At 54.3% G+C, this 13,361-nt stretch overlaps 1 protein-coding gene across 1 annotated transcript in view; it reads left to right on the top strand.

Moving 5' to 3' along the window:
- DNAH17 (dynein axonemal heavy chain 17) overlaps positions 1-13,361 on the top strand; it is a 127,430-nt gene that overhangs the window by 55,407 nt on the left and 58,662 nt on the right. The window contains exons 22-34 of the mRNA XM_073236021.1: positions 416-638; positions 2,194-2,310; positions 2,399-2,485; positions 3,846-3,998; positions 5,673-5,921; positions 7,608-7,730; positions 8,765-9,112; positions 9,202-9,293; positions 9,686-9,812; positions 10,573-10,725; positions 11,913-12,038; positions 12,219-12,326; positions 12,997-13,128. Of these exons, the coding sequence (XP_073092122.1) occupies positions 416-638; positions 2,194-2,310; positions 2,399-2,485; positions 3,846-3,998; positions 5,673-5,921; positions 7,608-7,730; positions 8,765-9,112; positions 9,202-9,293; positions 9,686-9,812; positions 10,573-10,725; positions 11,913-12,038; positions 12,219-12,326; positions 12,997-13,128 (2,038 nt within the window). The remainder of the gene's footprint in view (positions 1-415; positions 639-2,193; positions 2,311-2,398; positions 2,486-3,845; positions 3,999-5,672; positions 5,922-7,607; positions 7,731-8,764; positions 9,113-9,201; positions 9,294-9,685; positions 9,813-10,572; positions 10,726-11,912; positions 12,039-12,218; positions 12,327-12,996; positions 13,129-13,361) is intronic.

The following is a 13,361-nucleotide window of genomic DNA, read 5'->3' as shown; positions in this document are numbered from 1 at the left end:
AGCCCTGTTTATTGAGTACTGATTGTGTGTGGGCACCAAATGCCAAGGAAACCTTTAGGAGCCTACAGCCTGGCTTGTAATGAATAGACCAGTAACTATGCAGTTACAGGTGGTGGTCAAAGTCCTGTGCATGGTGCCAGCAGAGAGTGTAGCCGGGCTGGGCTCCATCCAGGATGCCTGCAAAGGCCCCTCTGAGCTGTGGCCTTGCATGCAGATGTGCAGTCAGTTTGCATGTAGCTGGCGAGGTGTGGGGTGACGTACTGCAAAGACAGGTGACAGCCAGCAACAGGTATCCTGAGACGGGCAGGAGCTCTCCCTCGCTCCGCGGGGCTTCTAGCTAACCAGGGAGGCTGGCGCGCCACCTGCTCAAATGGGCCGAGCCCCTCCCTGTTACTGGGGCTCTCTTATTCCTTAGCCTTGCTGACCTGGAAGCCTTCATGAAGGTCACCAGGATGGGCTTAATGAAGACCCTCAAGGAGGGGGATTATGATGGCCTTGTGGAGGTGATGGGCCACCTGATGAAGGTCAAGGAGAGGCAGGTGGTGACCGACAACATGTTTGTGCCCCTGAAAGAAACCATTGAGCTGCTTAAGACCTACGGGGAGGAGATGCCGGAGGAAATACACGTGAAGCTGCAGGTAGACGGCAGCAGGCCGCGCTCTGCCCAGGGCCGGGAGCTGTGGGGTCACGGCCAGAGAAGCGGCTGCTGCAGCTGGGGACAAGGCCTGCAGGCGAGACCTCCGCCTCTGGGCGCAGGAGTCCCTGTGGAGTGGGGAGGTGGGGGAAGGCTCCTCGGGGAAGAGGGGACAGTGAGGTGGTGGGACCAGTAGTTCTTCCATCCGAGTGGGGTTTCATCAGATGAGAAATGCCTTCACATCCGTCCCATATCTCCTACGAATGAGGTCAGCCTTCGATGCAGGGACAAAAGACAGAGAATGCAATCAGTGGAGGGCCCATGGAGGTCAGAGGCCCGGCAGTGAGGCCAAGAGCGGGGCCAGCACCCAGAGGGGCCGCGGGTCAGCTGCTCTGGGACTGACCCGACCCAGAATGCCCCAGCTGGCTCCAGTCTCCCTATGGGACAGCCAGGCCGTAAGGCATGGCAGGGGGAGGACTTGAGGCTGCTGTGTTGGCTGGGGGGGTGGAAAAGATGGAGAAGATGTAGCCAGGCTGGAAAAGATGGAAACATGGCCACTGCCGGGCCACCGCCCTGGAGTTTCCGTCTGCCCCCAGAGCCAGCTGCGTCTCCTCCCTGCCCCCATCTCTGTCGCTGCCCTGTGTCCACTTACACAGGTTCTACTCCTCTGCCGGTGGGCACTGACCCAAGCCAGAGCCCAAGACCCCACAGCTGAGGAGTGACAAGGTCGTGGGGCAGATGGGCAAGCTCACAGCCACATGGTACCGGGGGTCTTGGCAACTCTGCGCTGCCCACGCCCTGCTTCAGAACCCACTGTGTTCTGACCATAAATGACACGGCTCACCCTGTCCTGCCACCCTGCCCCGGGCCCGCTGCAGACGCGGATCCAGAGCCTGCATGCCCAGTCTGCAGGGGACGGCACAGCTGGCGTGATAAACAGAGTTTGAGGCGTGCCGCTGCCGACAAAAACATTAGCGAATCCTGGGAGAATGTGAAACGTCTCTTCCATTTGTGGGCAAAGAATCTGTTGCCTGGGATTTTTTTTTTCTTTAAAATACCTTATGGTTATAAACCCAGTATTTGCCCAAGTGTGGAAAACACAGAAAATAAGAAACTTTACCTGAGTGTTAAAGCCATTCTTGAAATGGTGAAATTATAGAATGGAGAACAAGTGAGTGGCTGCCCAGGGCCAGGTGTGTGGTGGGGAGGGCACAGATACAGAGAGAACATAGGCAGGTCCCCAGGGCGATGGGCAGCATGGTGTGTGCCTGCTGCCATGCTTACCAGCACCTGTACGTGCAATAACATTGCTGGGACTACGCGCACACACATGCACACGCAGCTGGGGTTAGAGCACAGGGGGAACCCGACAGGTACTGCCAGCTACTTGGCAGAAGCCCAGTGGGACCACAGCTTTCCACCACGGGACAGTGGGGCAAGGCACACAGCACTCCCTGTCCTATTTTTCTGACTCCTTGTGAGTGAGTCTACAATTATCTCACGATAGAAAGTTTTTAAGAGAACAGACAAAGACCAGGTTTCGGCCTTGGCCTGCCTAGGAGCTGCCTGAGCAATGGACAAATGTCAAGAAGCTGGCCATTCAGGTGAAACAGAACGTAGCACCCCTCCAGGCCAACGAGGTCAGCATCCTCAGGCGGAAGTGCCAGCAGTTCGAGGTACTCGGGGCCCAGTTCCCCGGGGGGACAGGGCTGCACTGGGCCCGGGGGGTGCAGGAGCTCAACCCCTGTGCCTTGGTTTCCACAGCTCAAGCAGCACGAGTTCAGAGAGAAGTTCAGGCGAGAGGCCCCGTTCACCTTCAGTGACCCTGACCCCTACAAGTCACTCAGTAAGGTACTTCTGCTCAAGGATGAGGTGGGGGAGGAACTCTGGGGACCCAGCGCTTTCTGTCTGTTCTCAAGCTGTTGTTTTGGGGAGTCCAGAAACAGGGTCTCAACAGGACTGGCCTTGAGGCCTCATGTATGTGTGCGCGTGTGGGATTGGGGGACACCTACACACAAACCTGCATGTCCCCATGCTGTCTTCCCTCTGTGGGTGCTGGGTGGAGCTTCCCACCAGGCCTCTGGTTCACACCCACTGCAACATCCTGCAAGCCTCACAAACACCCTCCACCCAGCCCCACCCCACGCCAGGGCCCCAAGGTTCACAGGCAGCACTCACCTGCCACCACGCGTAGCCGGTGGCCAAGCCTCACCCATGTCCCCTCTCTGTGCCCACCAAGTCCATGGTTGGCACCCAGTGTACAAGTTCCACAGCCCTGGACCTGGCAACCCGCTCAGCTCGGGTCCCACAGATTCTCAAAGGGCAGGAGTGTGTGGGGTGCACGGCTGGCAGGGAGCCCCAAGAGCACAGCGGGGGCACCATCAGCGCCTCTGTGCGCCTGGCAGTGTGCTCAGCACCTGTGTGACCAGGCCCAGCCCATACCTCCGCCTCCCTCCTCAGTACCAGGCACGAGCACAGTGGACCCCACGGCACCCTTCAGGGCCCCCCCACACTTCCCCCCGCCACCCCCGAGCCTCTGCTCTTTTGTTCACCCAGCCTGGAAGCGCACCATTCCCACAGGTCAAGGTCTACCTGTCAGTAGATACACTGAGCCCCAGAGCACTTAGCCCCCCGGGCCTGGGCTGCATCCTTCGGAGGTCGGGTGGCAGTTCCGCCCCAGGGCTGGATCCGGGTCCGAAGGCCTGTGCTGAGGCAGGGTGCACGCTGGGGCACACACCCCCGCCCTGCACACATGCGCACACGCTCAGCACCAGAGCAGCCCCTTAGTCAGGAGTTGGGCGTGAATCTTTATTCCTCTTCTTTGCTTATCTAGATTTTTCTAATTTTCAAAGCAGTCAAGCACTGCTTATATAATTTTTCATAAGATTAAAAGTATGTAGCATGAAAGTTGGAACTCTCAGGTGGAAACTGGGCATTCATGTCATTAAAATGAACCTGGAAAGTCTGTGTGCCTGAACCTGAAAAGATAAACCATCTTCCTGTGAGATCAGAAGCAAGGGGGCATGTGGAGGCAGGAAGGGCAGGGAGCTGCTCTCCTGCCTGGGGAGTCTGCCGGGCACCTTAGGTACCAGGGGCTGGACTGCCGCATGGCGAGGGCCCTGAGAAGGGTTCTAAGGACAGGTTGGCAGGGGAAGAGCGGGTACCCTGAGTGGGGGTGCCCCTGTTTACCACCGTCCCTACCTGCCCCCAGCAACAAAAGAGCATCGTGGCCATGGAGAGCGTCATGGAGGCTCTGGGCAAGTCTGGAAGCCTGTTCGAAGTCACAGTCCCAGAGTACAAGCAGCTCAAAGTTTGTCACAAAGAGGTCTGCCTGCTGAAGGAGCTCTGGGACATGATCGTCATGGTGAGGGGGTCAGCAAGCTGCAGGTGGGGTGGGCCACCACGGATGGCACTGAGTGTGGATGCCCCATTATCCTGTGGCTGTTAAAATGCAACAACCCCATTCAGAAGTTGGAAGCCCTGCTCCTCTTGGAAAGAAGAGCAAATGGGGGGAGCCAGGGCCCCTGATGCTAAGGCTCTGTAGACGGCACGTGCACGTGTCAGCTGTGGCCGGGCGGTCCTCCTCCATCTACTGTCAAAGACGTTTTAGCTCTTCTCTCTTGGTCTCTTGAATGAACTTCAGAATCCTTGTCAAATTCTCCTCCTCTCCAAAAGAAAATGATGTGACTTTAAATGGAATCGCATCTTCCCTGGTTGCATCTCCCCCTCGGCAGTGCGCCGTGTCCCCCTACAGGAGCGGCTTTCCTGTATGTCTTCATTTTATTTCACTTTTTAGCATTGTAAAATATTGTAGATGTCTTTATTGTGACCATAGTGAGTCTACATGCTTCTTACATGGGGGGAAATCTTTGTGCTCACAGGTCAAATTCCAAACACCCCTAAAGAGAGAACAAGTTGAAGTCTCTTGATAACTTACCACCATGAACTTGAACCTGCATCTCTTGTGTACGAATGCCACTGCAGAGCAGAGTGGGTAAAGTCACAGGGAACAGGACACTGCCCTTTCTCTCGATAAACAGCAGTTTGCACAGACTAGACGTCACATTTCCCAGGAGATAACGATAAGCATTTACAGTCAGGACACTCCAAGAAAACTTCTCCAAAACAAATAGAACCACGGCATTTTTATGATAACAGGATACAGAATAGGCTTAAACCTACCAGAAAGAGCCATGGATTCCTATAGGATCAGGGTTTGGCGTCTAAGTATCTTTACGGTGAATCTTTTGTAAACACCCTGTACTCTCTGCCTTTATCCAACACGGATGCTTGTTCAGCCCAGGCCTGTCGGCCATAAGCACCTGTGTCAACACTCTCTGATTCCAAGGACTAGCATTTCCAGGGTCACAGCCCTCTTTCAGCCTTCACCAAGCGCATGGCTGCAAGCATCATCGTCTTCTGTCTCTTCTCTTGGTAGGGTTATTCCCAGGTAGATTCTGTGTCTTGTTTCATACTGTTGTAAACGAAAGTTCTTCTATCACATTTGTATCAGTTGGTATAAGCTAGCTAATGCGCAGTAACAAACAGCCCTTAAAAAAAAACCTTGTTAAGAACAAGTGTATTTCTCACTCACGCAAAGTCCACACTCTAGCTCCTGGCAACCATTGGGCAGTTCAGCATGCCAGGCTGTGTATCAGTACTGCTTCCATGGTTGCCAAGGCAGGTGAGGAGAAGTCTGAGTCGAGCATTGGCAATTAAATGCTTCTACCCTGAAGTGTCAGGTGTCACTCATCTTTCACTGGTCAAGGGAAATTATGTGGCTGCATCAAGAGGTAGGAGGGACCTGGGTCCTGGCGAGCAGTCACAAAGCCCATCACAGGATTTTGCCAAAGCGTGTTTTAACTTCTGCCTTTTAAGTTGTATATTTATAAGTGGTTGCTTTCCCCGTGTATCCGCCCCCTTTACCAAACTTTGTTATCAGCTCTAAACACTGGGTTTTGCCCCGCCCCCAACAGCAACGGCAGTAAAGTAACACAGACGCCTTCCTGCGTCTCCCTGACAAAGGTCTCCCCCGCAGGTTAACACTAGCATGGATGACTGGAAGACCACCAGGTGGAAAGACATTAATGTTGAGCAGATGGACATAGACTGCAAAAAGTTTGCCAAAGACATTAGGTCTTTGGACAAGGAGATGAAAACCTGGAACGCCTTCACGGGGCTGGACAACACCGTGAAGAACATGATCACGTCCCTCCGTGCCGTGAGTGAACTGCAGAACCCCGCCATCCGGGACCGCCACTGGCAACAGCTCATGCAGGCCACCCAGGTACCACAAGCCATGGGAGTGGAGGGCATTGCCCCCGGCAAACAGCCAGGCTTCTGCTGTTCAGCCAAGGTGCTCAGAACCTGATGCTCTAAAGCCAGGTGTGGGCAGGGCTGGCTTCATGCACACGTGACCTGGGCAGTCACACAGGGCCCATGCTCAGAGGGGCCCCACAGTGGGTTGGACGCTCTGCTGTCACCATCTTGAAATTCTTAATCATGTTTTTAACAAAGGGCCCCGTCGTTTTGGACCAGGCCCCACAAATTACGTAGCCGGTTCTGGTTGTAGGTTGTAGTGTCCAGAGAGTCCAGGAAGCTTCCCTCAGATCAACAGCTCCTCCAGAGATGCCATGCACCCCAGAGCACAGAGTCCTAGTGCCTGAATTTTCCCAGGGATATCCCCAAGTGGGGGTACTGGCCTTGACACCAACAGAAGGCAAATAGGAACACTCCCCACAGCTAAACAAAATTTACTGAGGCCCCACATAGGTGCCAAGGATACAAAGAGAGAGAGAAAATATGGCCTCTGCTCTCAGGCAAAGAAAGAAAGAAAAAACAGCATATGCAATCGCGTTTGGCATGCCAGGTGGGATAGTCAGCAACGATTCTATGAGTTCAGAGGAGACAGTCAACTCCAAGAGGCCGGAGAGCAGAAAAAGCTTCAGGGGCCTGTGGAAGTGGCCTGCGCTTGGGAGAGAGAAACAGGAAGACAGGCAGGGGGGTCTTGAGTTCTTGATCCTGAAACCAGGAGCCAGGAGTCCTGGAAGAGACCCCTTGGACCTTGATCAACAAACAAGGAAATGTCCCGGGAATTTGGCACAGCCAAGGGCTTGGTGAGACCCAGACAGGTATTTTCCCAAACATGACTGAGAGACACTTTATTGCACCAATTGGTTAAAGCATTCCATGGGGGGATAGGGGGTGCTCAGAACCAGTTCGGATGCTTGTTTCTGAGAGTTAGACGGATGTGAGGCCTGGGTGGCTCCATGCAGACCCCCGAGATTGTCCCCAGAGCAGTGGTTCCAGGGACCCAGCCACACCCGTGCTTACACAGCAGCACCCTGGGGCGGTGCATCAGCTCCTGTGGCTGCCGTAAAAAGTACCACCGACCACGGGGCTTAAAACCGCGGAACTGTGTTCTATCATGGCTCTGTGGCCAGAAGTCTGAGATCAAGGTGTCAGCAGGACCCCCGAAAGGCTCTGGGGAAGGAGCCCTCCCGCCTCTTCCAGCTTCTGGGGATCCCAGGCGCTCCTTGGCTTGTGGCCATCACTCCAGTCCCTGCCTCTGTGATAACATCTCAGATCTCCTTCTCCTTTCTCTTATAAGGACACCTGTTATTGGGCTTAGGGCCACACAGGTAATTCAGGATGATTCCATCTCAAGATCCTTAACTTCTGCAAGGACCCTATTTTCAAATAGGTCGTAGGCTGAGGTCCAGGTGGCCATGAATTTGGGGGGGATGGTACTCAACTCACTACAGATGGGTTCTGGCTATTATGCAGCCTTACAGGGAGGAAAGGCCAGGCTGGGAGAGGTACCTTGCCCATCAGGGAGCCAGTAAATGGCAACACAGAGCTTCCAGCTGCTCCCCCACAGCCCGAGGTCGCCCACTAATGGCCTCTCCATGAGGGATAAAGATGTCCATCCAGTACAAAGGACCTTATAGGCACATGCCTATTTTTCCCCCAGGTGAAATTCGAAATGTCAGATGCAACTACGCTGGCGGATTTGCTCCAGCTGAACCTACACGCATATGAGGACGAGGTCCGGAACATCGTAGAAAAGGCTGTGAAGGAGTCCGGGATGGAAAAGGTGCCCTCTGTTAACAGTGAGATGTGTTTTGTGTGGGATGACGCTGAGGCTGATCCGCCATCTGGTGCCTTATGAGCCTTGTTTCATGTGGGGTCCAGCAGCCGTTCCACATGAAAGGAGGCTCCCGTGGGCCTTCTCTGATCCAGCCAGTGACAGGAGCCATGTAAAGTATTTCCAGCATTTATTGCTGAAAGAAAAGACCTGACTCCTGACCATAGCTCTGTCTGCAGCACGCAATGGCATGTGCCTTTACAAACAGCCTGACCTCCTTCTGCGGGGGACTCTCCTCTGTGGGAGAGGAGGCAAGAGGAGAGTGGGGGGCACGGGCCACCAGCCAGCCCCGGCGCTGCGAGGACCCGCCAGGGCACAGGGACCCCCTGGAAGACTCCTTTTGCGACTCAGGTCTCCTCACCTGACTAACTCGTGTGTGAGTTCAAAGTGTCACATTTCAGCTTCTTTTTCCCAAACAGCTTTATTGAGCTATGGTCCACATCCACACCACTTGCCTATTTAAAGCGTGTAGTTGAATGGCTCTTAGCGCATTCACAGAGATGTGTCACCGTTATGTAGTAGAATTAGCCAATGTTAGACCATTTTCTTCACCTCCAAAAGAAACCCATAACCCTGAGCTGTCTCCCCACCTTCCCGTACCCCGGCCCAGCTCTGAGCAACCGTAACCCACTTCCGCCTTGTGGATTTGCCTAGCCTGGACACTTCCCGTCAGTGGAATCATACAGTCTATGGCCTTTTGTGGCTTCTTTCACTTCGAGGTTCCCCCCATGCTTTAGGGTGTGGTGGCACTTTGTGCCGTCATCTGACCAAATGCTACCCTGCTGTGCGGGCAGACCACAGGGGGTTTACCCTTCATCTGTTGGCGGATGCTGGGTGGATCCCACCTTCTGATGATTGTGAGTCATGTTGGTATGAACACGTTTCTTAAAACAGGGCTTCCTTCTGTGTTCTGGGAGACCCTGGGCCCTTCTCCGCTCCACATGCTGGACGCTCACTGATGGGTCTCTGTGTTGCCCTGAAAGGTGCTGACAGCCCTGGAGAGTACCTGGTCCGCCATGGAGTTCCAGCACGAGCCGCACCCGCGCACGGGCACCGTGATGCTCAGGTCAGACGAGGTGCTGGTGGAGACCCTGGAGGACCACCAGGTGCAGCTGCAGAACCTCCTGATGTCCAAGTACCTGTCCCACTTCCTGAGGGAGGTGACGAGCTGGCAGCAGAAGCTGTCCACGGCAGACTCGGTCATCTCCCTCTGGTTCGAGGTCCAGAGGACCTGGAATCACCTGGAGAGCATCTTCATCGGCTCCGAAGACATCCGCACCCAGCTGCCAGAGGATGCCAGGCGCTTCGACGAGATCGACCTGGGCTTCAAGGTGAGCACAGCCCCTCCCTCCTGCTGGGCAGCCTCAGAAATGGCTTCCTTGGGGAACACCCGTCTATGGCGGTGCCCTTCTCCTCCCAGGCCTTGATGGGAGAGGCAGTGAAGACACCCAACGTGCTAGACGCCACCAACAAACCGGGTCTCTGCGACAAACTGGAAAATCTGAAGCAGAGGTGAGTCCCCGCGCCTGCAGATGAGGGGCATCTTGGGGCAGGAGCCTGGGTCACGCACGCCTGCTGGCCAGGATGGAGCAAGCGCCCCGAGTGCTGGGTCAACACGTCCCTTCCCTGGGAGCTTGCGCTCGGCCACTTCCTGCCGCATCAGCCACACACAGTGTCTTCAGCCTCAGAGGAGACGACTGCAGAGATTGAACTGTACCCCCTCCTTCCTAGGGACACCCACAGGGGCGGGGGCTGGCAGGACCGGGCACCAGGTTGGAAGGGCTGCATTCAGCAGGGGCTGCAAACGGCAGGCTGATCCCCAGGGCTGGCGGTCGGGTGCAGACAGGGTGGGCTGGGAGAGACCCTCTGGAGAGTACGCCCCAACAGCCTCGTTTCCCTCCCAGGCTGGCTGTGTGCGAAAAGGCCTTGGCAGAGTACTTAGAGACCAAAAGACTGGCTTTCCCAAGGTTCTACTTTGTCTCCTCGGCTGACCTCCTGGACATTCTCTCCAATGGAAATAACCCCATGGAGGTAGGCGGGCCCCTGGTATGCTGACAGACAGCTGACTGCGGGTGCGACCTGCAGACCCAGGTGGACATGGCCCCACGTCTGGGCAGCCCTGGGATGTTGGAGGACTGTCCCTGGATGTCCCTGTATCACCTCCACATCAGGAATTCCCCTGGGGCCACCTGTCACAGAAATGCTGAGGGACGTTTCTTGACCCTGCCCTCTACCTCTCCATGCCCTGTTTCCATCACGTGGAAAATGGGTTAGATGCCAGCAGCTGGGTGAGATGCTGTTTCCCAGATACACCCACTCACTCAGTTGCCCTCCAGCTCATCCTACTGAATCCTGGGTCCCAGGAGCCAGGAAGAAATGTTTTTGGAGGGCCTTCTGAGAGAGAGGACGGCTAACTAAGTAGGTGTCAGGGAGACAACTGTATTTTACTTTAATCATAAAGTTGCGCAAGAAGGGACACCCAAGGGTGACCTGAGATTAGCATCGGAGCGTGTGCCCCAGGGAAACGCAGGCAGAACCTGGGCCAGGCCCTCGAGGAGAAGCAGTCTTCAGGACGTTTGCCCCTAATGTGCTGGGACCCCTGGGCTGGCCTCTGTCCCCCCAAGAGCAGTTTTTGCTTTTCTCTTGGTTGGTTAAGTGTGTGTGGTTAAGACCGATCAGAGAACCAGGGTATATTCCAAAAAAAAGGACGCTTAAAACTGCCAGAAAAACCCAGGCCTGTCCCCCCCTGGAGTCCCTCGGATGCTTAGTCTCCAGCATTCCCTCCCCCCAGGTGAGCCGCCACCTGTCCAAACTCTTCGACAGCCTTTGTCAACTGAAGTTCCGTCTGGACGCTGACGGGAGGCCCGTCAGGCTTGGTCTGGGCATGTATGACAAGGGGGACGAGTATGTGGACTTTGACCAGGAGTGTGACCTCTCAGGGCCGGTGAGTGTCACGCAGGTGGCAGAGCGAAGGGACAGGGGACCCCCCCCGGGATGATGGGTGTGCGGGCCACCCGCCCTCAGACGGGTGTTGGCACATCTCCAGCCCGTGACTGTCCTTCTCTCAAACCAAAGCTTCAAGACTTGCTTATCAAATTTCCAGCACAATGTTATCCATACAGTCTGGAGTGCATCTTGGGAAAAAAAGATGAGAAAATAAGAAAGGGGTGGGGGTGAGTTTATTGATGCCATTGGATTGTTCCATGGCTTGCCAACAGGACCGCTCTGAAGGGGCCCACACGCACCTGCTCCACCAAATTCTATTGCCTGTCCAGAATAACGATGGCTTTGCTTTAGCAGAGGGGCCTCCTAACCTTGGGTAGCCCACCCCAGAAGGCTGGCTCCTCCTGCTGACAGCAAGCTGCCTGCTGCCCCCACCCCCGTCTCATGGCCCCAGTATTGATCAAGCAACTGAACTGATTTTGATGTTAGCCTAAGCAAAATGTAATTTGGAGGTAAATCAGTTGGGGAAAAAGAGAAAATCTCATTCAAGAAAACCTGTGCATCAACACTTTGGACCTACAGCCCCTGGCAGGGTTGTTGTGTATGGATGGGGCTGGTGGGGGCCAGGACAAGACCCATTCATCACAGTGTGTTCAGATTTGGCTCCCTGCTCAACTCCTTCCAGACAGTGCCAGCAACTGCGGCACGGTCCACCTGCACTGCATGTACAGTTAAAAAGGCAAACCGACCCCATTTTCCTGTTTGCCTTTCCACCCCAGTAGCAGCTAGTTGAGGGTTTGTATTTTAAAATACAAACAAGGCTTGTTAGCAAGTTGTGACAATCTCAGACCCCGTGATGACCAACCTAGGAGCAGGTAGGGGCTCATCACATCTCTGAACACTGACAGCACCTCAGGGGCTCAGGTGTAGCTTGTCTTCTCTTCTGGATTCTTCTCTGGATCCCCTCTGCTCTGCCTAGAAATAATGTATGCCTGCAAATGCCCAGTCTGGGCTGCCTGACCACATTTTTAAGTGGGTCCCTCTTACGGCTCTATAAAAACCTTGACATGGCTGCCCCTGGGAGGATGACAATGACAAATGGTAATTTTTTTTTTTTTCACAACAAAACAACTCATTAGAGCTAGACGCGCTCCTGGCCGCTCTGGTCAATGTGGCTCCTGTCCCCAGGTGGAGGTCTGGCTGAACCGAGTGCTGGATCGAATGTGCGCCACACTCCGACATGAAATTCCAGAAGCCATGGTGACATACGAGGAAAAGCCGAGGGAGCAGTGGATCTTTGATTACCCAGCGCAGGTCTCAGGCGGGCGGACGGACAGCTGGAGATGAGGGGCGGGGCTTGCTGTGTTCACCTGCTCCCTATGTTTAACCATCGTCCAGTGGAAAGCAGCCTGACTTAGTGGCATGAATATCTTTATTGGGAGTAGGAGGCTGCCCATTGTGTGCAACATAATGGGGGGTCCCATCTGTTTGCAGGTTGCGCTCACGTGCACTCAGATCTGGTGGACCACAGAGGTGGGCCTGGCGTTTGCAAGGCTGGAGGAAGGCTATGAAAACGCTATCAAAGATTACAACAAAAAGCAGGTGTGTGGTCCTGCATGTCCATCTGAAACTCCGTGGAGAGGTCAGCAGAAACAGCTTATTCTCTAAGAGTGCACCTTGCAGAACTGCTCTTTCTGTTGGCCCAAAGCAGTCAAGGATCAGCAAGCCCCAGTGGTTCTGCCCAGGAGAAACCACTTTAGAAATACACAACTGTAACTTCTCATCTGGAAATCATCAAATGCTACCTCGAGTCTTTAAAAAAAAAAAAAAAAACTTTGTTAGAAATTTAGAAACTGGAGATAATTTTTTTAATGAAAGAAGGAAAGCTACCCATAATCTCCCACCCAGATGTAACCACTATCAGCACACTTGTATGTAGACTCATAATCTTTCTGTGTGTATATAATTGATTTATATGTAAAAAAATATGAACTATCCATACAGCTTTAAAATCCACTATTCTTAACATCTACCGTCTTCCCATGGCGTTAGATTTCCTTCTACCACATCACTCTTAGCTCCATGGTATTCCACTGGGTGGCTGTTTCACAGCTAAGCCCTCTTGAGAACTTCTGTGTTTCATTATTGCCAACAAGAGCGTGGCGGTCTTCCCTTTCTGTGAGCCCCTGGGGACCCACACAGTCTGACGAGCGGTGTGTGCACTCGATTGGCACCGCATGGCGGCCCAGCCAAGCTGCCTTTGTTCCTATAGGTCGGTCAGCTGAACGCACTTATCACCCTGCTCATTGGAAACCTCAGCGCTGGCGACAGGATGAAGATCATGACCGTCTGCACCATCGATGTACACGCCCGGGACGTGGTGGCCAAAATGATCACAGCCAAGGCATGTGAACCAAGGAAGGGCCAGGGAACTGGGCTGGGGCCTAGCATTCGGGGATTCCAACCCCCATTAGCACATCTTCCTGGGGAGGTGACTCTACTCCAGGCAGTGGCCACACACCCCACACCCCACATCCCTGGCCTAGAGTCACCCCTGGTAAGCAGTCAGATGAGCAGTCCTATTCGAAGCACCCGTTCTCCAGCGAGATTCAGCCGGGGGCAGTGCTAGGTTGGTGT

This window comes from Manis javanica, chromosome 4 (genome assembly GCF_040802235.1).
Source record: "Manis javanica isolate MJ-LG chromosome 4, MJ_LKY, whole genome shotgun sequence".
NCBI lineage: Eukaryota > Metazoa > Chordata > Mammalia > Pholidota > Manidae > Manis > Manis javanica.
This window is presented reverse-complemented; position numbering and strand designations above follow the sequence as displayed.